This window comes from Cucurbita pepo, chromosome 13 (genome assembly GCF_057944985.1).
Source record: "Cucurbita pepo subsp. pepo isolate OVF chromosome 13, ASM5794498v1, whole genome shotgun sequence".
Classification (NCBI taxonomy): domain Eukaryota; kingdom Viridiplantae; phylum Streptophyta; class Magnoliopsida; order Cucurbitales; family Cucurbitaceae; genus Cucurbita; species Cucurbita pepo.
In genome coordinates, this window is record NC_141810.1 from 15,921,880 (window position 1) to 15,944,648 (window position 22,769).

At 38.7% G+C, this 22,769-nt stretch overlaps 8 protein-coding genes and 1 long non-coding RNA gene across 14 annotated transcripts; 4 read left to right on the forward strand and 5 right to left on the reverse strand.

The window, feature by feature from the left end:
- The first annotated feature begins 132 nt into the window (after nucleotides 1-132).
- LOC111808814 (uncharacterized) lies at nucleotides 133-981 on the forward strand. The gene is made up of 2 exons (XM_023695008.2): nucleotides 133-361; nucleotides 453-981. Exon 2 carries the CDS (start codon nucleotides 454-456, stop codon nucleotides 877-879), a length of 426 nt encoding a protein of 141 aa, XP_023550776.1. The 5' UTR covers nucleotides 133-361; nucleotide 453; the 3' UTR covers nucleotides 880-981.
- A 294-nt stretch (nucleotides 982-1,275) lies between these two features.
- Nucleotides 1,276-4,271, reverse strand: LOC111809396 (ribulose-phosphate 3-epimerase, cytoplasmic isoform). Its single transcript, XM_023695848.2, has 8 exons — nucleotides 3,798-4,271; nucleotides 3,263-3,267; nucleotides 2,549-2,611; nucleotides 2,348-2,454; nucleotides 2,167-2,264; nucleotides 1,902-1,994; nucleotides 1,769-1,810; nucleotides 1,276-1,667 (listed from the first exon to the last, which is right to left on the reverse strand). Exons 1-8 carry the CDS (start codon nucleotides 3,912-3,914, stop codon nucleotides 1,512-1,514), a joined length of 681 nt encoding a protein of 226 aa, XP_023551616.2. The 5' UTR covers nucleotides 3,915-4,271; the 3' UTR covers nucleotides 1,276-1,511.
- Nucleotides 4,272-5,938: 1,667 nt separating this feature from the next.
- Nucleotides 5,939-7,513, forward strand: LOC111808475 (uncharacterized protein At3g27210). The gene is made up of 3 exons (XM_023694475.2): nucleotides 5,939-6,344; nucleotides 6,452-6,529; nucleotides 6,910-7,513. Exons 1-3 carry the CDS (start codon nucleotides 6,152-6,154, stop codon nucleotides 7,305-7,307), a joined length of 669 nt encoding a protein of 222 aa, XP_023550243.2. The 5' UTR covers nucleotides 5,939-6,151; the 3' UTR covers nucleotides 7,308-7,513.
- A 425-nt stretch (nucleotides 7,514-7,938) lies between these two features.
- On the reverse strand, nucleotides 7,939-11,140 carry LOC111808474 (chloride channel protein CLC-b). The gene is made up of 6 exons (XM_023694474.2): nucleotides 10,947-11,140; nucleotides 10,668-10,868; nucleotides 10,388-10,565; nucleotides 9,630-10,162; nucleotides 8,380-9,535; nucleotides 7,939-8,296 (listed from the first exon to the last, which is right to left on the reverse strand). The coding sequence occupies exons 1-6, from the start codon at nucleotides 11,138-11,140 to the stop codon at nucleotides 8,189-8,191; spliced, it is 2,370 nt and encodes a 789-aa protein (XP_023550242.2). The 3' UTR covers nucleotides 7,939-8,188.
- Nucleotides 10,400-11,322, forward strand: LOC147789791 (uncharacterized). The gene is made up of 2 exons (XR_015411468.1): nucleotides 10,400-10,538; nucleotides 10,627-11,322. It is a non-coding gene; the product is annotated as an uncharacterized LOC147789791 (long non-coding RNA).
- Nucleotides 11,323-13,302: 1,980 nt separating this feature from the next.
- On the reverse strand, nucleotides 13,303-16,938 carry LOC111808743 (sulfite oxidase). The gene is made up of 12 exons (XM_023694894.2): nucleotides 16,670-16,938; nucleotides 16,355-16,470; nucleotides 16,221-16,283; nucleotides 16,064-16,100; nucleotides 15,837-15,918; nucleotides 15,634-15,752; nucleotides 15,395-15,490; nucleotides 15,189-15,299; nucleotides 15,010-15,111; nucleotides 14,180-14,227; nucleotides 13,600-13,815; nucleotides 13,303-13,525 (listed from the first exon to the last, which is right to left on the reverse strand). Exons 1-12 carry the CDS (start codon nucleotides 16,742-16,744, stop codon nucleotides 13,409-13,411), a joined length of 1,182 nt encoding a protein of 393 aa, XP_023550662.2. The 5' UTR covers nucleotides 16,745-16,938; the 3' UTR covers nucleotides 13,303-13,408.
- A 156-nt stretch (nucleotides 16,939-17,094) lies between these two features.
- On the reverse strand, nucleotides 17,095-18,699 carry LOC111808744 (uncharacterized). Of its 4 annotated transcripts, none has more exons than XM_023694898.2 (5): nucleotides 18,351-18,699; nucleotides 17,808-17,938; nucleotides 17,657-17,707; nucleotides 17,513-17,561; nucleotides 17,095-17,394 (listed from the first exon to the last, which is right to left on the reverse strand). In XM_023694898.2, the coding sequence occupies exons 1-5, from the start codon at nucleotides 18,676-18,678 to the stop codon at nucleotides 17,204-17,206; spliced, it is 750 nt and encodes a 249-aa protein (XP_023550666.2). In that variant the 5' UTR covers nucleotides 18,679-18,699; the 3' UTR covers nucleotides 17,095-17,203. The 4 variants fall into 4 exon arrangements, with proteins under 4 accessions (XP_023550666.2, XP_023550664.2, XP_023550665.2 ...); XM_023694896.2 differs by having other exon boundaries at nucleotides 17,808-17,946; nucleotides 18,278-18,699; XM_023694897.2 differs by having other exon boundaries at nucleotides 17,808-17,946; nucleotides 18,351-18,698.
- Nucleotides 18,700-19,154: 455 nt separating this feature from the next.
- Nucleotides 19,155-20,274, forward strand: LOC111808745 (ribonucleoside-diphosphate reductase small chain). Its single transcript, XM_023694900.2, has one exon. It carries the CDS (start codon nucleotides 19,181-19,183, stop codon nucleotides 20,168-20,170), a length of 990 nt encoding a protein of 329 aa, XP_023550668.1. The 5' UTR covers nucleotides 19,155-19,180; the 3' UTR covers nucleotides 20,171-20,274.
- A 432-nt stretch (nucleotides 20,275-20,706) lies between these two features.
- On the reverse strand, nucleotides 20,707-21,963 carry RPL27 (ribosomal protein large subunit 27). Of its 3 annotated transcripts, XM_087116741.1 has the most exons (5): nucleotides 21,883-21,963; nucleotides 21,818-21,849; nucleotides 21,403-21,707; nucleotides 21,135-21,236; nucleotides 20,707-21,056 (listed from the first exon to the last, which is right to left on the reverse strand). In XM_087116741.1, exons 3-5 carry the CDS (start codon nucleotides 21,679-21,681, stop codon nucleotides 20,880-20,882), a joined length of 558 nt encoding a protein of 185 aa, XP_086972867.1. In that variant the 5' UTR covers nucleotides 21,682-21,707; nucleotides 21,818-21,849; nucleotides 21,883-21,963; the 3' UTR covers nucleotides 20,707-20,879. The 3 variants fall into 3 exon arrangements, with proteins under 3 accessions (XP_086972867.1, XP_023550671.1, XP_023550670.1); XM_023694903.2 differs by having other exon boundaries at nucleotides 21,818-21,963; XM_023694902.2 differs by lacking the exons at nucleotides 21,818-21,849; nucleotides 21,883-21,963 and having other exon boundaries at nucleotides 21,403-21,771.
- Nucleotides 21,964-22,769: the final 806 nt, after the last annotated feature.

Sequence of the window (22,769 nt, forward strand, 5' to 3'; positions counted from 1 at the left end):
TAAAAAATTGATTTGTTTGGAAACTTCGAGCTTTTAATTCTTAATCTTTTGAAGAACCCAGAAGAAGAATATAAAAAAGATGGCAACTTTTTGAAAGGAATAAATCAAGAAGAACTTTCCAACTTTATTATTTTATGTTTTCGTCAGGAGGGAAGAAACTGTCAAACCGGTCGCAAGTTGCCAACATTCCTTCCTTCTCTGTCAAATCTTCGTGGCAGAATTATTTATTCAACAATCGCTGAGAAGCCCCTTCCTTCGACTTCGTTGAAACGGTGAAGAAAAGAAATGGTCGACCATCTGCTCCACGACTTGACGGCAACTGCCATTTTCATTCCCCAACTAATCCGGCGGTCAAACCACGGTACGCGCATTCCTTTTCATATAATTGCAGACCCATTTTGCTGTAATCCCCAATTCTTCATACCCAAATCTCTTTCTTCATTCGGATCCAGAATGATGGACAAAATGGCGTTGTACGAGAAGGTGTTCAAGCAGGTCGACGGAGATGGCGATGGGAAGCTGTCTCCATTGGAGCTGCAGCGGTGTATGGCTGGCGTCGGGGGTAGTTTGACGCTGGAGGAAGCGGAGATGGTGGTGGAGAATTTGGATACGGACGGCGATGGGTTGATGGGGTGGGGTGAATTTGTTGCGTTTGTGGAAGGAGTGGGAGAGGAAGAGAAAGTGAGTGATTTGAAGGAGGCGTTTAGGATGTATGAAATGGATGGTTGTGGGTTCATAACGACCAAGAGTTTGAAGAGGATGTTGAGTAGGCTTGGGGAATCAAGGAGCATTGAGGAATGCAACAAAATGATTGCTAAATTTGATCTCAATTCTGATGGTGTTCTTAACTTTGATGAGTTCATGTTCATGATGTCTTGATTTTGTTTTTTTTGTTTTTTTTTTTTTTTTTTTTCTCTCCTGAACTTTGATGAGTTCAGCAGCTGTAATAATACGATTACTCCTTTTCTTGTTCTGCTTCAATGCTTTGCATTCTCCTTCTTTCTCGTCAAACTTGGAACATATGATTCTCTTCAAATTTGGAACATATACGGTAAAGATGTGAGATCTCACATCAACATCAATTGGAGAGAACCTTAACAAAATATTCTTTAGAAGAGAGTGAAAATCTCCCTTCGTAGAGGTGTTTTAAAAGCCTTGAGGGAAAACCCAAAAGGACAATATCTATTAGCGGTGAAGTCGGGCCATTACACCCAGCCGCCACATTGAGCCAGATATGCAGCCTTTGACTCCATGTTAAGAAACAATAGCAAGAGATGATGAACTGGTTTTTCATTGCCAAACCACCATGAAGCCAATCCATTTCAGCATAATCAAAAACCAGAATGGAATCATGATACTCAGTATTGGGGGCTCACAAACCATATGTTAGTTCAGAATATACTGACACCACTTGACTCAAATCAACTTCTATCAATCTAAAAATATCCCGTATGAATTGCAAAAAGTGTAAAACAAGATTTGATGGCGGATTCTTGAAGCTTGTTCAAGGATCAAGAGTTCTGTTGAGCCTCCTCAACACTTTTCCTCAGAATGGATATAACTTCGGAAGGCTCGGGAGCTCCAAACACCGAACTTCCTGCAACGATGCAGTTTGCCCCAGCTGAAGCTGCTGCATCTATGGTCGAAGGTCCCAACCCGCCATCCACCTGCCCACCAAAGCAAAAATGACCAGTCAGAAACCATCCCTCATACAGCCATCTGTACGCTGAATTTGAACTGCAACGAGTACACGCTACGTAGCGTTTACCTCAATGTCAAGAGATGGGTACTTCTGTCTTAACTTCCGTACCTGGATAAGTTAAAATCAGTAATGAGATTCAACAAGAAACGCCAATCAAACAATCCTCAAGGAATATTGAAAAACGTCGAAGTAATGGAACCTTATCCATCGTTTCGGGCATGAACTTTTGGCCACCAAAACCAGGTTCGACTGTCATAACAAGGACCATTTCCACAGGATTTTCACTTTCTACCTGAAAATTGAAAAAAAGAACAAGCATCACTTACCAATTATAAAAAATTTGATGCAGCAGCATTTGCACAAAACCATAAGCACTTTGCAGCGCTATGTATCAATGAACTATAACATCCTTGTAAATGAAGGATATGAGATTGGGGGAGAAGATGTAAAGATGGATTGCATACCAAAGGATAAACTTCTTCAATGGGTGTTCCGGGTTTTAGCGCAACCCCGGACTTCATGCCCTTTGACTTGATTTCTTGGATTAATTGCTGCCAATTGTCTACCAGAGAAGAGGGAAAGAAAAGTTAAACAATTTTTGATGCCATAGAAGTAGAACAAATCTGAAGTTCAAACACAATATACCTTTGGATACTTCAACATGAAATGTAAAGCCTGAAGCACCAGCTTTTGCGAAGGGTTCAACGTAATCAAGTGGATTTGTAACCATAAGGTGGCAATCAAGATATGCCCTGCAAGACAAGAAATTAATTCCTCATAAACTCAGGTAATGTCATCAAAAAAATCCAAATTCCTCAAACTGAAGAAGCAAAGAGGTTAGATTACTTCGTATGTTTTCTTAAACTCTCGATGACTGGAGCACCAATTGTCAGATTCGGGACGAAGTGCCTGCGGTAAATGCATAAACAAAAAAACTATTACTTTGCTAGAAAAGCAAGCCCAACTTGTGTTAATCCAGATGATGCACAAATCACATCACCGAGAAATGATCCACAATCCTGTTACAGAATGAACTCAACCAAATGATAATGGATAGATTTTCACGGGGCCACCATGTCGATGCATTTAAAAGAAAAATCTTTGTGATTTTCTTGATAATAATTCATTCTGGGTAGGGGCCAACACTTTTTTAGTTTGCAGCCCCAGATTTATTTCCTATTAAAAAGGATGGTAGCAGAAAGAATGTTCTGAAGGTAGACCAGCTTTCCCTAAGCTACACTCAAGGTTTTAAAACGCGTCGAGGGAGAGGTTTCCACACCCTTATAAGGAATGTTTCGTTCTTCTCTCTAACCGATACGAGATCTCACATTTTTTTTTACTTTAGAAATAATAAAATCAATAAATAAAACTAGATATTTCTCAAGTTTCTTCAGCAAATATTTATAAATAAGCAGGCATCTGGCTGGAAAGTAGATACTACAAGCGATCAAAACACCACACAGGTCGAGGTCAAGTTATTTAGAGGGAAATTTAAAACCCATTCACATGAAGCACATTGCAGTTCAACAGGAGTATGATATCAGCAAAGAATGAGCCTACCCATCCTGCAAATAAAGCAACAACAGATATCAGATGTGATGGCAGATAAATTTATCTCAAACCTTGCAAGCATGTCATTATAAGATCACTAATTGAATTATGCATCTCCAAGCGCCTTTCTCTACACTGTCATCAGCCCATTTACAAGAAAGTAAAATCCATTCTTTAAACAGGACTATAACAATTAGCAGCAGAGAGAAATCATTGGTGAAGGTAAAAGTCTGCTCGTCCTCCATGGACTACCTTACACTATTACTACAGAAGTACTAAATTAGGGTAGATAAAATTTTATTAAGACCCAGAAAAGCACAGACAAATTAGACGATTCAAACAATTAGTCAAGTAGATTATGAACAAATTAAACTACACGAGAACTAACCGGTGGGAAATTAGAGTAAGAAGGCAAAAACTAGGATCAAATTATTGGGTTATGAAACAGAACCAAATGGGAGCAAGAATCAAAAGGTACTTCGTCCAATTATAACTGGAGAGAAATGGCGATTCAGGAAAACAGAAATAGAGAGCGTGTGGGTACCATAATATCCATGTGAAGCCAATCCGCTCCAAATCTAAGCATTCTTTCGGCCTCCGAAGCTAAATTGGCAAAATCTGAGGATAGCATTGACGGTGCGATTTTCGCAGCTACTCCCATTTTCGTCTGCCTCTTACTCGCTTAGCCGATCAAAAACTCGAGTAATTCAACAGCGAGGAATTTGCAGATACAGATTTAATTCTCGAAAATTCTAAGACAAAGAAACCCCAACTCCCAACTCCGATGCTTTTTCGTTTTTATAGATTATCTTACCAACCCCTGGCGGCTCGACTGATGAATAAGAAGATCGTCCTTCGTGGGCTCTTTTTGGACCGTCTGAAAGTGGCATCCCTCCTTTTCTACATTTTTTTCGTAAATTATCGCGTCTTCACAACATTCTTGGCTTCTTCTCGTCAATCCACAACTCCACTAAACTTTGACGCCATTTTTTTCCGTAAATGGGGGCAAGGAAATTTTACACAGATTATGATTTTGGAAAAAAAAAAAAAAAAAAAAACAAAACTTCCCTTTCAATTATCCCTGCTAAAAGTAAATTCAATTTTATCTTATAACATCGTCTTAATTAATTAATGTGAGACTTCGATACTTATTCATTCCATCTATCAATAAAAAGATTCAAATTTATAAGTTTCCAAATTTCTTTGATACAATAATAACAACGTTTAAAAAAAATGGTGACAACGAAGGTCGAACTACCAAACACAAACATCTTGATTGGGGGTGGAGTTTTGTGAGGTGTGTCATGGCCGACATCAAATTCTAACATGGCTACTTATTACTTGAATTTTGTCTGGCTGACTTACATCATTCATATATTTTATATATATATATATATAAAAATAAGGCAATCACGATATTTAGCTAGGTAATAAAAACAATTTTTTGAAAGTTTAGAAGGGTAATCGGACCCAATACTTTAAATATTGTATTTATTATTCAACCCTTTAAATTAATAAGTTTGAGGCACGAAAAATAAATAAATAGGTACACCATGTTTATTATATCTAAGCTAATATCGTATAAATGAACAATTTTATCTGAAAATAAAAAAATAAAAACCATATTAAGAAATAAAAATTGAGGCACGAAACGTAGGAGAAGCAGATTGATTGGTGGAATAATTGGTTGCCGTAGCCAGCCAGCCACGTGAACCTAACATATACAAAGAGGCAAGACCAGGACCCTGAGGTGGCAAATTTTTGTTTTTGTTTTTGTTTTTTTTTTTTTTTTTTTTTAAGAATAAATAATTATGCGCCCCTCAGAACATGGGAGAATGTGTCATACTTTGTCATTTAATTTGATTTTCTTTATACATAATTCATAAAATTTTAAGATATTCAAGAACCGTGCCAAGTCGCGTAATTACAAATAAAATTTATCCAACATTTGGCATTATTTGCAAGTTTGGTTTAATATAATTCTCTATTTATTATTCATTTTATTTGTCCCGTATCATTTTACTATTAACTATCTCATATATTTTAAAAATTACGTTAGGTATCATTTTACTATTAACTATCTCATATATTTTAAAAATTACGTTAGGTAACTTACTTCGTCATTGAATTTTGACATTCACCCTTTAAATAAGAATATTAGAGAAAATATTTAATGAAAGACGTGTGCATTTACATGCTTAATAAAACAAAAAAAGATTAATTAAAATTTAAATATTTGACATCTAAATCATATACATAATATTATATTAATGGAGTAGGATTAAATTAAGACATTAATTGATATTTAATCATAATTAAATAAAACTGGTTTATGATTGAAAAATGAAATGAAATGAAATTAAAATTTAAACTTGTTTGAAGTGAAGGCAGTATGTTTGACCAGTCAATTAGCGGACACGTTACTCCCATTATTTACTTGTAGTTTCCTACGCTTCAGGCCTTGTTTTGGGGATGTCCCTTCTTCAATTTTCCTAATCCCCATTTCCCACAAAATGAAGCATTTTTGGGTAATAAATACTTGATTATCACATTTTCCTTCCTCCCTTCTTTAATTTGATTGTAAATAATAATTGAGTCTCATATCCCAAGGAAAAATCACTTTCATTTCTGAAATCTCTGTTTACTGGGTACTCACTTCCCCATACAACAAACCTCCATTCCATTCAATTCATACTAATTAATCTTTTCAAATTATTATTCTTTTTTCTTTTTTCTTTTTTTTCTTTTTTTAAAAAAGAAGGGTCCTTCCCTTCCTTGGCCCCAACTCCCCATTTTCATGCCTCTCTCTCATTTCCTTCTTCTTCTTCTTCCCTCTCTCTCTCTCTCTCTCTCTCTCTCTTGTTTCTTTCTTCTTCCATTGCTTTTAAGCCAACACAGATGGGCTCATGCGCTTCCCTTTGCAGTCAATCGGAATGCTCCCCCGTGAAGCCACCGCCGGCGCCGTCGGAGACTGTGAAGGACAAGTTTGAGATTCCGCCTTCACCGATCAAACACTACAAGCTCCAACACAACGCCGATTCTGTCTTCAAGGACATCTCTGTAGTACCCCATCACCACAAGACGCCTTCTGGTTTGATTCTTCTTCGCTCTTTTCTGGGTTTTGGTTTTCTCTCTGTTTTCTTTCCGCCACACCATTCCTGGATTGCCCTGTTTCTTCAATCTCTTTGTTCTTCACAGGCAGCAAAGAAGAAGCCTTCTTTGATTCTCGAGCGTGGTTGGATTCCGATTCTGAAGATTTCTTCAGTGTCAAAGGAGGTGACCATCATCATCCAAGATTTCAATTTCCTTTTTCAGATTATTTAGATTCATAAATCACATATATATATTTTTTTAATATTTAAACTTGCTTTAAATTTATATATCAATTAAAAGTGCTTTTTAAAAACTATCTTGAGGATGGTTAAATATTTTAAAGTTTACTCATTTTAATTTGAAGATTGTTCCCTCCCTTATATTTTTATATTTCTATTTTAATTCTTGAAATACAAAAAATAACTATTTTAGTTAGAAATAATTATTGAGTAAACTAAATTTAAGATAAAAAAAAACTATAACATAGCAATATGATGAAAATAATTATTTATTTAAGTATAATAAGTTTGAAATACTAAAACTTAAATTTAAACCTTATACAGATTTCACCCCATCCAGAGACAATACTCCAATTCACCACCGCTTTCCGGCGGGAACTCCCCGAGCTAGCCAAGCCCGTGCCGACGACAAACCATCTACATTCAACTCGTCGCCATTACCGACGAAGAGGAGGAAGAAACTGGCTGATCTGTTCCGAGAGAGCCTCGGAGATGAGGCGAGTTTTGCTTTCCTAAATCACAACGACAATCGAAAAACCGAGGAGCCTTGCCTTCCGGGAACCGGTTCGGTCCGCAATAGCGAGAGGACCGTCGGCAACGGCGTTGATGACAAAAATACGATCGGATTTGAGTCGAAGTTCTGTTGCCTTCCGCCGCTGGTTTCGCGTAACGGTTCGCGCGAGAGGAAGGAGGAATTGAAGGTTGTTAATGGCGTATCTTGAGCCCTAAATGGATGGAGAACTCACGAAGAAGGGCAAGAACAGGGGATCGTGGCAGAGGAGAAGTGGGACCTTGAACTTTAAGGTTGGATCTTTATAAATTGAAATAAAATCAGATCCTCTGTGCATGGATAATCATTTGAAGTGCGGAATATAAAATGTGAATATTTATTATTACAATTAAAACTGAAATTGCAATATTTTATCGACGGTGTTCATTTGCAAGAAAGAAGAACATGTTTTAATCTTTGATTCATTCTAATTATCCCATCTTAATGGTTCATGGTTTTGATTTTGGATTTAGTAATCATTCCTGACTTGGATTAATTAAGTTTTGGACTTTTATGATATAAAGATAAGATAAACTAATAAAGTTGATTTAAACCCAACTCATTTGATGCCACCTTTATTTTTCCTCTAAATTTGTCATTTTATGATGATATGGAATTAGTGAGGCATCATGGGAAGTTTGAAATGACCACACATCTAATGCTCTAATTATTATCATCTTCCCTTCTGCTGCTGGAGTGACAAAAACTGCCCAAGTCGAGCCCAATTATCTTGGGGTTCAGAGGCCCAACCAACTAAGTCCAAGCCTCAAAATTTACTCTTACTGAAGAGTAAGAGGAGAAAATTAGAAGCAAATAGACATAAATTTTATTAATGGCAACTTAATTTCAACCACAAGAGAATCAAAATTGAATGGAGAAGCCTTTTGTTTATTGTAAAATTGAATAAATAGAAGGCAAAATTGGTGAAGAAAAGAGGAAAGTATAGAAACAATGATATGAAGAAATGCAGCAGAAAAGCAGAGGTTGGAATATGTTATGTGTGTGGAGAGTATGTGTATGTTGATGAATCGTGAATGAGACAAATCTGAGAGTTCAGTTCCGTTTTTCGTTGCCTTTGATCTTGGCAAGATGAGGGAACGCACTCAGAATGTTGTACGGCCTCAAATCCTGCCTCGTCAAAATCCCAATTACAGGCGGAGCCTGCAGAGAGTGAAACACACAAATCTGTTTGATTGATTGATGTGTAAAGAAGAAGGAGGAGGAGAAGAAGAACAAAAGCTTACCCCAGCAGCTTCATACTTGGGCACGATGAGCAAATGGCGGAGCCCCACTTGCCGGAACAGAACCAGAGCTTTGGCCACAGACATGCTCTCCATTACTGTATAAGGCGTAGTGTTGGTAAGAGGATGAAGATCAACGTACATATCCATCTCCTCCTTCTTCACTGCAAGCTCCTCAATCTTCCCTTCCCTCTCCGCCAATTCCACCCATGTAAACTTCTCCCTCACCTCCCATTCCTCTGTTCTTCTCTTCTCTCTCAAGAACCATTTCTTTTTCAGCACCTGCAGCAAATGCGCTCTCAGCACTAGCCCGTGCAGCTCCGTCGCCCCCACTGCCATCCCCACTGGCGGCACCACTGCGTCCGAGTCCACAACAGGGAACCCGTTATGCGTCGTGTTCTTAAGAACCTCCACAATGCGGGACACTTTCTCCAATCCCCGCAGCGTCACCACCGCCGGCTTTGCGTCAGCCAGTTCGCCCACCGTGATGTTCCTCATCCACGTCTCCGGATTCGCGTCCAAGAACGGAAGCCCCTTCAGATGTAGGATGATGTCATAAATACTAGGGTTAAAACAGTCCCCGACGGTTTTTCCAATCAGAAGGACAATCATCGTAATCGGAAGTAGAAGGAGATTGTTGGTGAGCTCGAGGAATATAACGCAGAGGGAAACGGTCATCCGCATGGAGCCGGCCATTAAGGAGGCAGCACCGAGAACAGCCAAAAGTCCCTGATCGAGATCGGAGTAGGGCCGCATGAGGAGGCCGATGAGACGGCCATAGCCAGAGCCCATCAAAATGATCGGAAGGAAGAGACCGGAGGGGACGGCGATGCCGAAAGTGATAAGCCCTAAGACGCAGTAGAGGAGGAAGAAGATGACGAGGGAAAGGGGCTGGTACTCGGTGGAAGTGTTGGTGGAGAAGATGTTTCGAACGGCGTCGTCGTTGGTGGCGAGGAGAAGGGTGGCGAGGTCGTTGTAATGGCCTTTAGGACAGTTGAATTGCTTGAAGTTGCCGGAGCGGCCATTGGTGGGGCAGGCGGAACCTGGAAAAGAAGGGTTGCAGGGGGTGCATTGGCCAAGGTATGGCAGACTGTATTGGCAGATTGAAGTGAAGAGTGATACTCCTAAGCTCAGTAACAGTTTGTGCATTTTTCCCTTCCTGCAAATACCATTTCACCATTGCAGTTGTTATCAGATCATTCTTCAAATTTGATCCAATAATATGGAAAGGAAGTGAGAGTGAAATTGCTTACTGATTGATGAGGTTGTAAACTCTGAGGATTTTGTGCAGAAGATGATTGTAAAGGCTTCCAAGGAACCCACCAAGAAGGCCAATGATAGCAACTGGTATGATATCCATGATATGGTAGCTAACAGAAACACCACTGACATCAAACATAATAAGCCCTCCTTCTCCAAACAGCCCACACTCACCTGCCTTGCATATTTCAATGAAAGTTCTCAGCACCACCACAACAATGGCTGTGCTGAAAAAGGTCCTCCACAGCAGGGCACTCCTCCACCATGTAGCCACCTCTTCTAGGGCAAATAGAACACCCCCGACCGGGGCTCGGAAAGCTGCACAAACCCCTGATGACGCCCCGCATGTGATAAGATCCCGACGATCACGATCGTTGTTGAAATAGCGTAGCCATGTCCATTTGACTCGATAGTTATCCGGACCGCCCTGTCCAAGTAAAGAAGCAATGCAGCTGCCAATGTGTACTAGAGGCCCTTCTTTCCCAAGATCTAGCCCTGCTGCCACTGCTCCAATGCTCCCAATAATCTACAAAGATCAAAGTTTATAATGCCACTCGGTAAAGATATCAAGATCAAATACATCTCCTTTTGCTTTCATTCCTATAAAGGAGTAATTTCATCATCAGTTTCAGTTTATCAGATTATGTACATGTTGTGTGTGATCCGCAAGGTCAGTCTGATTCTTTTGTAGATTGCTCAATGATTGATATTGATATTCATGGCATTACAAGAAAGTGCAGGGCATACGCACCTTAACGATCAACGTGGTGGCGCCGAACATATTAGGAGTATCTATGCCATTGAGATAGGCTTTGATTTCTGGTATGCCAGGCCCAGCGGCGGTGGGAGCAAAGCATACACAAAGAACAGCAGCAACAAAAGTGAGAAGGAAATTTGCAGTGGTAAAGTAGGCGAATCCCATTAGGTACCTAAATTCAAATCATTTGAAACCCAGAATTTTTGAACTGATTAAGTTTGTGTGTTTTGCAGAAGAAGAAAACCAAGTGTGTAATGGGCATGAATGAACTTACCTTTCTTCTTTGATGTAACCGACCACTTTCAAAAGCTTGTAGCCAGCAATATTTTCAATGGCGAGATTGATGAGAGTGGCAATGATCCCTGTAAGAAGTCCAACAAGACAAGCCAATGTCCATTTGGAGAATATGTACTGCAACACTTGAACTTTGGATCTGCTTCTCCAATCGTGCTTAAACAGATCGTTCTCATTGATCCTGAATTCAAACCAAACCAAATAACCAAAAATTGAAGAACTCAAGGAGAAATCAAAGCTTTGAATGCTATGTTCTTACTCGTAATCCAAGCTTTCAATCAGAGAAACCTTGGCCCCAACAATGGCAAGAGGACTAGAAGAGAGAGTTCTGCTTCTCTTGAGAAGGGGTTCGTTCAAGGGATTGCTTTCTGGGTCTCTTTCTTCTTCCTGAGGCTCTGCTTCCATGGCGTTTGTGAGAGTTGATTCTGCGACGAGGCTGGAATTTTCCTCCATTGGAGCAGTGAAAAGAACACACAAAAAGGGGGTATGAACAGAAGATGAAGTTTAGGGATTGGAAGAAAGTGCAAAGCTTCCCCGGTGTTGTAGGATTTTAATGCAACAAAGTTATCGCAATCATGTTCTTGTCTTGTCACTTTCTTTATGGTCATTTGAATGAACAGTTCTTATTTCTCCCATCATCTTTACCCTTTTTTCTTTTCATGTTCTTGGTTTCTTCATAGTTTTCAACTACCCAACTTGTCACTCACTTATTTTTTTGATCATTATGACAACCCTTATTTCACCAAATATCCCATTTTTATATCAAAAATACATTTATTCCCTGTCTTTATGACCTTATTCATCCTTATTTTTAATAGAACTAGCTTCTCACTCAAACTCAACTTGCTTCAAATTTGGCTTCCCTTGCTTCACTATCTACACAAAATAGGTTCGTGATAATCCACTTACCAAAAATTTATCCAACTTTAAATATTTGATTCACTTTGGATCTTTGCGATATACCTATCAAATTTTTAGAATCATACTTTTATTAATATCAAATATAAAAATATGAAGATAAGAACCCAATAATATATGATAATCAATCGATTGGCTACTGATTAGCAACTATGAAAGTGAAATAAAAGGAAAGTGAAATATATGTTTATTAGTATAAGTTTTTTTTGGTTGAAAATTCCGCTCTATCCACAAAAGAGGTCCACTAGTCTTAACATGTATATCCACATGTGACATGTGCCAATCCAATAATATTTACAAATATTAAAAATAAATTATTAAGTTATACGTCTCTTCTGAACTTGATGTGACACTTATAGACTTTAAATATTATCCGTGATAATACATTACCCTTAAACGTAAAAATCAGGTCCTTATTATTAATTGATGCCATGATGCCATTTAAATTAAATTAAACAAGATTCATATCTGTCATTTTTTGTAAATATTATTGCGGATTCCTTACGGTTGAGTGGCAAGTTGGATGTATGAGTTGGGGATGAGCATAAATTGGTAGTCCAATTGCGTTGGAACACGTGGTGTGTTGTAGACCGATGGATGAAGAAGAATGGAGGGTGGATCATAAATGGCTCTTCGGGGATGGAAGAGGTGGTGGAGCTATTTGGTAATAAATTTGTGATTTCAATATCTACGGCCAACAACTTTATAGCTTTGTTTTTTAATGGGAAAATAAAATAAAATAAATAATTGCTTCATATGTCATGTCCTGTCCAAGTGGACCAAATAAAATGAGGGAAAATTAGTTGTGGTATCATTATGAAATTGTAATTATATTTGTTACCAATTACTTGTTTGGCTTGAAAACTACTTCTGAAAATAATAATTAACTTTAATTTATTTTATTATTTAAACCCTAAACTAAGATATCATAAACTGCTACAAACAGAAAACAGACAAAAAATACATATGTTTTTATAAAAAGAAAAAAGAAAAAACAATTAATAATTTCGCGTACCAAGATGTGTTTATTAAATATTATAAGGACTGAATAATAATGGAAATTAATGTTCCCATAAAAGGTCCAAATTAGCTGCCTTGAAAAAGAAAAGGAACGAAAATTAATGAAGGAGACAGATGGCAAAAATCTATAGGTGGAATCCACGTAGGAACGGATCTCATCGGTCATGGATAAATCTCAATTATTAGCACTTTATTTGGGAATGGAATGGAATGGAATGGATGCCCTTCCGGCGTTCGGTTTCCACATCTTTCCTTCTCTTCCCAATCAAACCAATATATATATATATATATATATATAATATAATTTTCCATGAAAATTTTAATATTTGTGTGGTGATCTAACCTTTTTTTTTTATTTTGCGTCTAATAATGTTACTATTTATTTATCAATTATTCGATATAAAATATAGAAAAAAGAGGAAAATGTCAATTTATTTAGTTATTTATTCTTTCATGTAACATGCCACCTTCTAGCATCTATTATTATTGTTTTTATTATTATTTTAATGAAGATTTTAAAATTTGTGCTTTTTGGTGGGAGGAAATAGTCAAAATAATTAAAAAGCTATTTAATACACATTTGTTTTATTTAATGAATAAATAAATTGTGTCCATGATTTACGGAATAACAGATTTAAAAGATTATCCATTTAAAAGATCGATCAATAAAAAGAAAATAAAAAAATAAAAAGATTTATGAGTTTGAACGGATTTCCACAGTCAATGGAGCACATAAAACGGTGCGTTTAGGAGAATACAGAAACATAAAGCATTTGTTTGTTTCTATATATTGGAACGACCAACTCTAAGTTGAACCCTATGCCATGAGGTGTTGAGTATACCTCTTAAGTTCCATATCTCTTCCACTCTTTCTGGCTGCACGTTTGCTGCCGAATCAACCTGCATTATCCAATTCAAACTCGCTTTATCTTTTCAATCAAACACATTTCTGTGCATCCACATCACACACTTACAGCTTTTGCAACAATTTCCGTGTTTTGTTCGACATCGAGCGTCACCTCGAAAAGCACCCATGCCCACTTGTCACTGCTCGGACTATCAGCAACGTATGGGACGCCAGTCTTCTGATATCTGGTGGCTTCGATCCAGCTTTTGCCTCCATCAACAGATATATCTACTCTCTCTATTCCCCGCCCACCGCCCGACACTGCATAACCACTAACCGTAACCTGACATGCGTTTGAAGATCACAATTATATTTGTTTGTTCAACTACTTATCTAGCATAGCTCAACTGGTTAATGCATATGCTATCGTCCAAGAAGTTAGAAATTTGAATTCCAACGTACCCACAAACACTAAAGGAAAGACTATGAACATTATAGCAGCAGGAAAGAAATATGATGCAAAAGAGATGAAAGCTAGATTATAATTATGCAGGTAGAACAACATTCTCCAGGTTTTTCTGTTTGACATGTCCCAGAACTTACAAAATTTGTCGGGATGAACATATGCAATAGGAAATTCTTTGCATGAAGTAAAATCTGTATGTTATCTTCAACTAAATTGAACTTGCGTACATAAATGGACTAACCTTTCCGGGCTTTATATGATCTACATCCTCCAAAGAACACATGACAGACTGCAATTCAGCAAGTTCAACAGCATTAGTCGGGTGAAATGGGACAGCGTCACAACAGAGAATCGCCAACCCAAAAAAAGTGTATATTCAAAATAAACGATGAGCGAAAACTGTTTTCTTTTGAGATCTCACATTGGTTGGAGAGAGAAACATTCCTTATAAGGGTGTGGAAACCTCTCCCTCATGACGCGCTAAAAGGGAAAGACCAAAAAGATAATATCTGCTATCGGTGGGCTTAGGTTGTTACAAATGGTATCAGAGCCAGACACGGGGTAGTGTGCTAATGAGGACGATGGGCCCCCAAGGGTGAATTGTGAGATCCCACATTGGTTGGAGAGGGGAACGAAGCATTCTTTATAAGGGTGTGAAAATTTCTCCCTAGCCCCAAGGGAGGTGGATTGTGCGATCCCACATCGGTTGGAGAAGGGAACGAAGCATTCCTTATAAGAGAAAACTTCTCCCTTGGGGGTGGATTGTGAGATCCCACATTGGTTGGAGAGGGGAATAAAGCATTCCTTATAAATGTGCGAAAACTTCTCTCTAGCTCCCAAGGGGGTGGATGGTGAGATTCCACATTGATTAGAGAGGTGAACGAAGCATGCATTCCTTAGAAGAGTGTGAAAACTTCCCTAGTAGACGCGTTTTAAAACCTTATGGGAAAGCCGGAAAAGAAAAGCTCAAAGATGACAATATCGGCTAGCGGTGGGCTTGGACGGTTACATTTCTAATGTTCATCATCAAGGCAAAAACCAAAGAAAAAAGCAGGAGCCTTTGATAAAAACCTGAACAGGGAAATCCATTTGAGGCCTCCTAGTCGTCCAATCAATATTATCCCAATTTACGGAAGGAGGAAACATTTTGTAGTCTTTCTGCATAAAGAAACCCTGCAAAGCAATGCCATGAACTCCATTATGAAGGAAGGCAATTTCTTGAGTGAAAAAAAATCAAACACATTTCCTACCTGGCTTTCCTCTGCAATCATGCTAATAGAATCAAGCCATTTAACAGAACGAGCACCAATAACACCAGGGATAACCACACGCAACGGATACCCATGATCTCGATTAAGAGGCTTCCGTGAAGAAGTAAAAAATAGTAAGAATAGTATAGTAGAACAATAAGCAACGTAACAGCATAACATTGAGGAGTTTAAGCACCAAAACTTACTTCTCCATTCATTTCATAAGCAAGGAGAACATCTGCTTCAGGATTTGAAGCGTGGCTCAGTGGAATGGATGCCTTGTATGGACCTCCCTTTTCTTCCTGTACTTGATAATCATAGCAACCAAAATCATTCCTCCAACTAAAGCAAAATCAAGAACATTATTAACATCTTCATCAATGACATGTCCTCTTTTAATCTCATGTTCTTTGGAAAAGAACATCTAAATAGGTCAACGTTGTACCTTGCATCTATCAATGCTCACAAACTCAACATGTTTTCCACCTTTTTGTGTACTATAGCTGAGCTTCGGTATTCCAACAAGTTCAAGAACATCAGCCAATTTAGCACCACCCCACACAGCTGTAAGATTCAAAACAACTTTTTCAAAAAGATGAATTTTATAAGCTAACACATCTAAAACGCTGGCTGATTCATGTTGCATACCATTTCCTAAAGCTGAAACATCCCAGCCAACTCCCTTCACTGTTCTGGTTTTGCTCATCGCGGTCCTTCGATTACCAGCACACTATGTCCACGCATGCCAAATGGTGTCAATTATAATCAAGCATCGCGTTAAGGAAACTACTCTTAAACCTCGTAGTTTCGATTTAGATATTCCAACACCAGGCAAAGAAGAAATTCTTGCAACTTATGCCTACTTATGAGAATACCTGTAAAGTGGCAGTGACATTGTACTTTGGAAGCATCCTGTAACATGATAACAATCTTAGGTTCTCTTTGAAACATGTTAATGCACACAGTTAAACTATGTTGGAATTTGCATGAAGAAAAGGAAATGCTCTTTAAATCCAAAATTCCACAGCTCACCTGATATCTTTCATGAACAGCTCCTTTGGGTTTTCTATTAGGCCATTTAAAGAAACAGAATACCTACAATGAAAACGAAAGTGAACAGATATAAGAACATTTGCAGAAAAGAAAAAAGAGAGAGAAAGGGAAACCTTTCAATATCATCCACTAATGGAACAGGGCCATGATTTCTCTTGTAAAAGAAATCTACGGGGGTCACATAAGACGAAATCAGGGCGGAGCGCGGTGGCTCTGCATTGAAGGGCTCCTGAGGCAGAGATGTCAGGGAGAGAAAATCAGCACAAATATTCATAACAAATTTTACAAAAACGAAATGAATGAAACCCAAATAATGAAATTGCGAAGAACCCCAGAGAAAATCAAATAATTTCAGACTACAAGAAAACGAGTGCGATTCCGGGAACAAAACAAAATTCCCATAGAGATAGAAGAAGGAAGAAGCTTACCTTGGCGTTGATTCGGAGACATGGGTGACGAAGTGGCTCTTGCGAGTAATCTGAGGGTGCAGTTAATCCAGGCATCTTCTCACTCTTTTAGGAGCACAAAAGATATTCAGCGATGTGTGAGAGAATGGCAGTTCTCAGAAGATGGCAATCAATTTGGTGAAGATGACTAGATGTCGCAACGAGTGCTTGTAAAATTAACCGACAACGATAAAATTTTACGTGGACACTCTTTGGAGTTCGATAATCCTGAGTTGTCGCTTTTGCCAAATCTGTGTGGCTTTGGGTATGTTCTCGATCCTTTTAGCACACTGTTTCACTTTTTTTTCTTTTTTAATTATGTTTGGTCAATCCGGTTTTTAACTCCTTGGTTAGAGATGAGAAAAGATTGAAACTTTATAACGAAATTAGAAATTAAAACTCGTTAATATATGAATGAAAACTTTTTCTTTGCAAAACTTTTAAACTCTGTTACAATAATATGGGAAACTAAGAATTAAATAGATCGGGGTGAAGTAATATACAAAAATTTAGTGACTAAGAAGTTGAGTCTGGAACAGCAGAATCAACAGAATCAACGGAATCAAGTAACTTAAATTTAAGGATCTTATGTACAGAAGCAACGGGCTTCAGATCCTTTCTAGGAGCTTGATTTGGTTCGACTGCTTTCTCCGAGCGACGATTTGTTTCAGATGGCACAGCTTCTTCTTCAACCATAGAGACTTCCTCTACAATAGGGAACACAGACTTTCAGTGTAAACATTTTTTAATCGTCAAAGAACAAATACAAAACTTGCTTTAAGGTTTAGGAATCAAATGGTTTCATTTCCTTTAAAATTTACTCACCTTCAGCAAAGGTAAGACATGTACCTATGGTTTCTTCATATTCTCCAATCTACAAAAGAGAGACAATAATGGCAGGAGATTATACATTATGGTTCTGCTGCAGTGCTCTAGGTGTAGAGATTGTATGTTTTATTAACAACTCACCATCTTAATTTTGTCGCAGATAGTTAAGATTGGATTCATGGTGTCCAAAGCCTGCAAAGCAAATTAATCAAAATTCACATAAACCATAAATATTAGCTCGCAGAGAAATATTCAGTACTTGAAAATTAGAGTAGATCAGAAAGATACAAACAGATAGAACATATGGTGCATTGGGTGGGATGTCAAGCAGCGATACATCCCCCAGGTCAATCAATACATATTCTTCCTCGCCATCAGAGGCAGAATCAATTGCAGCTTTCTCCATGTTCCTTACAGATACCTCTGAAAAACTAAATTGAAATCGTTAGCGGCTTAGTGATGCTAGTAATATCAAGTAAAGCTTTTGGCTAACCCCTGTTTTCCTTCCAAATAAGTGTGTAGAATGCAAAGGATAAAACAAAACCCTAAGGAAGTTTTTTTTCTTTTTTCAATCCCGCTTGGATGTGGACTTGCAAAAAACATGTTTCCAATTATACTCAATAAGAGATTTTCTACTTTAATTTTATAATTTACGCCTTCAAAGAAACTCAACAGCATTCAATTAAAAAAAAAAAAAAACAAAGTAGACCCAACTTTATAAGCTCAAATCTCTAATGTAAGTAGAACTCGTTCTAAACGTACCAATGCCGAGAACAGTAAGAAGCTTGAACCGAGCAAGGACGGCACACAAAATCAGTAAAGGGAAGTTTATTACCCGAAGGAAATTCGGGCCTTCGTTTACTGGAATTCCAATCGATTTTGTTCCTCGGGGATGGAATTTGAACTTCGTTCGAGTGAAATAGCAGACGCAAAGGATCTTTCCAGTATTGTCGTAAACCGCGTCTATTTGATCGAGAGAGAGAGTGGAAATTGATTCTAGGGCTTCTCGTTTTCGAAGTCGATGAAGATTTCTGGGACATAGAGAAGCTTACGGAGAAAATCCCGAAAGGGGGAGGAAGAAGGAAATAGTGCAAGAGCTGGAGTTTTAAGATTGCCTCGCTCTTTAAATTTTGGGCCGGCCGGACCGGGCCGGACCAGTCCATACGAAAGAAACTTTTTATACAAAAATAAATAGAAAATTTGAAGATGGTTGGTTGGCTCGTGTGTGCTTCTGCTAGCCACGTCTCTGCCCCGTGGCTTTGGTTTTATAGATGATTTGTCACGTGAGTACCCACATTTTCATATTTATTATTTAAAAAATATATATGTTAATTTTCGTAATCAGAAAATGAGTTATTAGTTGAAACGGCGCCAATTTAATGTAAAAAATATTTTATTTTAAATTCCACCCGAATCGTATCATGAAATCTTCCACAATCCCCAAATTGCCCTTCCTTCTCATTCATTCCCTTCTCCCGCAAGCTTCCTGCAAAATTTCAAAATCTCCCGCTCCAATTTCTTTTTGGATTTACGAACTTCTCTTTAATCTTCCTTCCCCTCCCTCTCGCTTATATATAATCTCATCCATTAGTAGTCCACTCAATCCATCCATCCATCAAATTTCCCAATCATCTCTTTCAATCCTTTGATCAAGGATTTGTAACCATGCCTGCAATTTCAGAGGAGCCGTTGCTCGCCCCGAACCCCGATAGATTCTGTATGTTCCCCATTGAATATCCTCAGATTTGGGAAATGTATAAGAAAGCCGTTGCCTCCTTCTGGACCGCCGAGGAGGTTGATCTCTCTCAGGATCTTCGTCATTGGGAAGCTCTCACCGCCGATGAGAAGCATTTCATCAAACATGTTCTGGCCTTCTTTGCCGCTTCCGATGGCATTGTTCTGGAGAATCTCGCCGGCCGGTTCATGAAGGAGGTTCAGGTTGCGGAGGCGAGGGCGTTCTACGGCTTCCAAATAGCAATTGAGAATATTCACTCCGAGATGTACAGTTTGTTGCTCGAAACCTACATCAAGGACTCTGTCGAGAAGAACAGGTTGTTCCATGCCATAGAGACTGTACCTTGCATCACGAAGAAGGCCGAGTGGGCGCTCAATTGGATCGACGGATCCGAGTCCTTTGCAGAGCGGTTGATAGCATTCGCCTGCGTGGAAGGCATCTTCTTCTCCGGAAGTTTCTGCGCTATATTCTGGTTGAAGAAACGCGGGCTAATGCCTGGATTGACATTTTCGAACGAATTGATATCTCGAGACGAAGGCCTGCACTGCGATTTCGCGTGCTTGTTATACTCGCTGATGAGGAAGAAGCTGAGCGAGGAGAAAGTGCAGGGGATCGTCCGGGAGGCAGTGGATATTGAGAGGGAATTCGTTTGTGAGGCATTGCCGTGCGCGCTGGTGGGGATGAATGGCGATCTGATGAGTGAGTACATCGAGTTCGTGGCAGATCGGCTGCTGGTAGCCCTAGGGCACAGCAAGATTTACAATGTGCAGAACCCGTTCGATTGGATGGAACTGATATCGCTGCAGGGGAAAACAAACTTCTTCGAGAAGAGGGTGGGAGATTATCAGAAGGCATCTGTGATGTCGAGCTTGGATGGGATCGGAGGGATACATGAGTTCAAGATGGATGAGGATTTTTAGAAGATACGATACCCTTCTCTCTATAACACCCACTCTGTATTTATTTCTTACTTCTGTTTCTGCAAATTTCATGTTTGATAATGATAGTGCCTGTCGTTTCTTCATTCCTAAGAAGCTTGCACCTTTAGGGAATCATGTATTTTAAATTATTCACAAGAAATAGAAGCACTTTAGCATTTCACTACTCTCCTAATACTCATTGATCTCATTCTTCATTTTTAATTTCTAAAGTTTCCAAATTCAAATTCTATGCTCAGTTACCCAAGTGTCAGAATTTAGATTCGACACTTAGATCGCTTTGACATTCACCCGTATTCCATGAGACACTCACCCGTATTCCATGAGACACTATTGTGTTACTTACTCCTTGCTTCTGAGAATGAAAGACTATTTTCACTCCTTGCGATATGAATAAGTTACTCCTTACTTTTAAAAGTGATAACTACTTCCACTCTCAAGTTAATTGAGTCTTTTATCCTTATTTACTTAGTTCAAAATGGACTATTGAGTGTTTCAGAATATCTAGGGGCAAGAAGTAGAACAAGAGCGACTATTGGTAATTGCGAATAATAATGAAACACGTTCCTGTGAGGAATGTGGCAAATTATATGTGCACAACTAAAGAAGTGAAGCTAGAGAAGCAGACCTTCTTCCTGCAAGATCATCAGGGCTTTTAAACAAGCAGTGATTGAAGTGCTGCCTATAGAAATCAGCAAACTGGATTGGTTTCTGTAGCATCAGTGGAAGCTAATACTAATTGGGGTTGAGCAATAGTGCCTTCCTTTCTTGCTTTCTTGCGCTCTCTTTGCAGCCTGAAATACTCCCTCTTCCTTGCTCTGTAGCTGTTTGGATTCTCAGGCTGTACTTCTCTTGGGTACACACTCACCTGCAATCAAATACATACATCTCAGTTTTGTGTTCATTCTTGCAAGCTATCTTGAAAGGTCCAGATTCGAAGTGAAACCTTCTTCTTGTCAGGTCCATACTTCTCGAATTTTACAAGCCCGTCAATCAATGAGAAAATTGTATGGTCCTTGCCAAGCCCCACATTCTTTCCGGCATGGAACTGAAATCATTTGTACAAAAACAGACACCATGGAACTCAATTACAAAACAATCGATGTATGTTCGTAAATTAGGAATGCCCTAAACAATGTGCGGAACGAGCACCAACTTCTCAACATATAATTTTCAAAATCGAATTGGAAAATGATTTGGGACTGAGAAACTACCTTGGTTCCACGCTGACGAACGATGATAGAACCAGGCTTGGCAACCTGATCGCCGTAGATTTTAACGCCGAGCCTCTGGCCCTTAGAATCTCGGCCGTTCTTCGTGCTTCCAGCTCCCTTCTTGTGCGCATTTTCAATGGTTAAAGGGAATCTGTTAGGGAACGAGACGGAGAGCTTGGGAGGCAGTTGAATCGATCCGAAATCGCCTTTGAAGAAAGAGGAGGAAGAAGAAGAGGCGAGAGAGAGGCCTCTGAATGCGCCAATTAGGTTTAAACTCATGGCTGCAACAGGGATTTCCTCGGCTCCTGAAGATTGGAACAGTGAAGCGAATACAAGAAATCGACAGAATTAGTTGATTGAGAAAAAGAAATGGATATGGAGGAGGGGAAGAGACAGAGAGGGAGCGAACGCGAACCTTATCCTTAGAACCACAACCACAACCAGAACCTCCCCAAGCCAGCGAATGGGAATCTTGAGAACCTCCCCAAGCCAGCGAATGGGAATCTTGGACCGGCTGGGTTCGCTTGTATGCACTTGTATTCACCCCAACTATCAAATTTAAACCGCCTTCATTTAGTGGTTCCGTGCCACCACAATAAGAGTGATCGAAACCTGCCTCTAACCAGCACGTGAGTATCAAATAGATGTTTAAGAACTTAATTAATCTCAAATAATGATAAAAAAAAATAATATATAATATTAAGCTACCTCCATTAAAACAAAAAAATTCATCTCGCAAAACTACATGCGCACACATACACACGTGTGTATATATAAATACACGAATAATACTTTAATTGTTAGTTGGATTATGGGTATTATTTTATTTAAAATTAAAATCCTTCCCTTAATAAAAGTCAACTAAACTAAAAATGAAATCTCCAAATCATCTAACATGGAAGGAACTAACCCACTAACTTGTCCACGCCTTAGTTCGTTCATAATTAGTCATTCTTCTTATGTTAGTTCTCCTCTATGAAAATGTGAATTCTACTTCGGTGGGAGAGGCGAATGAAAACCTATTTCTAGTGGACACGTTTTAAAACCTTTGAGGAAAAATTCAGAAGGAAAAACTCAAAAAGTTCAATATTTGCTAACGACCAAAGCGGATAATAGTTGCTAGTATATAAGAAATAAACATGGCCGACAATATCTATTAGTGGATTGGAAAGAAGCATTATACGAGAAGGTTTCCAAAAACGAACAATATCTACTAGAGACAAGAAAAAAAACATTCTCCTAGAAGGCTTGGTCCACCGGGAATGTTCCTAACCTACTAAAAGGGTTTTAAAGTTAAATTTCATAGGTCTACTTAGTCATAGGTTTTACCCGATCCCATCAAATATGTTAAAAATGTATTAAACATT

What these genes read in the sequence shown, in the direction of transcription:
- LOC111808474 (XM_023694474.2), bottom strand. Translation starts at nt 11,140, where the DNA reads ATGGAGGAAAATTCCAGCCTCGTCGCAGAATCAACTCTCACAAACGCC. An exon ending in ATTGAAAGCTTGGATTACGA is followed by an intron (nt 10,869 to 10,946) that starts GTAAGAACATAG and finishes GTTTGAATTCAG; the next exon opens with GATCAATGAGAACGATCTGT. An exon ending in GGTTACATCAAAGAAGAAAG is followed by an intron (nt 10,566 to 10,667) that starts GTAAGTTCATTC and finishes ATTTGAATTTAG; the next exon opens with GTACCTAATGGGATTCGCCT.
- RPL27 (XM_087116741.1), bottom strand. Translation starts at nt 21,681, where the DNA reads ATGAGTTTAAACCTAATTGGCGCATTCAGAGGCCTCTCTCTCGCCTCT. An exon ending in TTCGTCAGCGTGGAACCAAG is followed by an intron (nt 21,237 to 21,402) that starts GTAGTTTCTCAG and finishes AAATGATTTCAG; the next exon opens with TTCCATGCCGGAAAGAATGT. An exon ending in ATGGACCTGACAAGAAGAAG is followed by an intron (nt 21,057 to 21,134) that starts GTTTCACTTCGA and finishes ATTTGATTGCAG; the next exon opens with GTGAGTGTGTACCCAAGAGA.
- LOC111808814 (XM_023695008.2), top strand. Translation starts at nt 454, where the DNA reads ATGATGGACAAAATGGCGTTGTACGAGAAGGTGTTCAAGCAGGTCGAC.
- LOC111808475 (XM_023694475.2), top strand. Translation starts at nt 6,152, where the DNA reads ATGGGCTCATGCGCTTCCCTTTGCAGTCAATCGGAATGCTCCCCCGTG. An exon ending in TCACCACAAGACGCCTTCTG is followed by an intron (nt 6,345 to 6,451) that starts GTTTGATTCTTC and finishes TGTTCTTCACAG; the next exon opens with GCAGCAAAGAAGAAGCCTTC. An exon ending in TTTCTTCAGTGTCAAAGGAG is followed by an intron (nt 6,530 to 6,909) that starts GTGACCATCATC and finishes AACCTTATACAG; the next exon opens with ATTTCACCCCATCCAGAGAC.
- LOC111809396 (XM_023695848.2), bottom strand. Translation starts at nt 3,914, where the DNA reads ATGGGAGTAGCTGCGAAAATCGCACCGTCAATGCTATCCTCAGATTTT. An exon ending in TCATGTTGAAGTATCCAAAG is followed by an intron (nt 2,265 to 2,347) that starts GTATATTGTGTT and finishes CTTCTCTGGTAG; the next exon opens with ACAATTGGCAGCAATTAATC. An exon ending in TTGAAGAAGTTTATCCTTTG is followed by an intron (nt 1,995 to 2,166) that starts GTATGCAATCCA and finishes TTCAATTTTCAG; the next exon opens with GTAGAAAGTGAAAATCCTGT.
- LOC111808744 (XM_023694896.2), bottom strand. Translation starts at nt 18,678, where the DNA reads ATGGACTGGTCCGGCCCGGTCCGGCCGGCCCAAAATTTAAAGAGCGAG. An exon ending in TCTTACTGTTCTCGGCATTG is followed by an intron (nt 17,947 to 18,277) that starts GTACGTTTAGAA and finishes ATTTCAATTTAG; the next exon opens with TTTTTCAGAGGTATCTGTAA. An exon ending in TCTGCGACAAAATTAAGATG is followed by an intron (nt 17,562 to 17,656) that starts GTGAGTTGTTAA and finishes TCTCTTTTGTAG; the next exon opens with ATTGGAGAATATGAAGAAAC.
- LOC111808745 (XM_023694900.2), top strand. Translation starts at nt 19,181, where the DNA reads ATGCCTGCAATTTCAGAGGAGCCGTTGCTCGCCCCGAACCCCGATAGA.
- LOC111808743 (XM_023694894.2), bottom strand. Translation starts at nt 16,744, where the DNA reads ATGCCTGGATTAACTGCACCCTCAGATTACTCGCAAGAGCCACTTCGT. An exon ending in TGAGCATTGATAGATGCAAG is followed by an intron (nt 15,491 to 15,633) that starts GTACAACGTTGA and finishes TATCAAGTACAG; the next exon opens with GAAGAAAAGGGAGGTCCATA. An exon ending in CTTATGAAATGAATGGAGAA is followed by an intron (nt 15,300 to 15,394) that starts GTAAGTTTTGGT and finishes TCTTCACGGAAG; the next exon opens with CCTCTTAATCGAGATCATGG.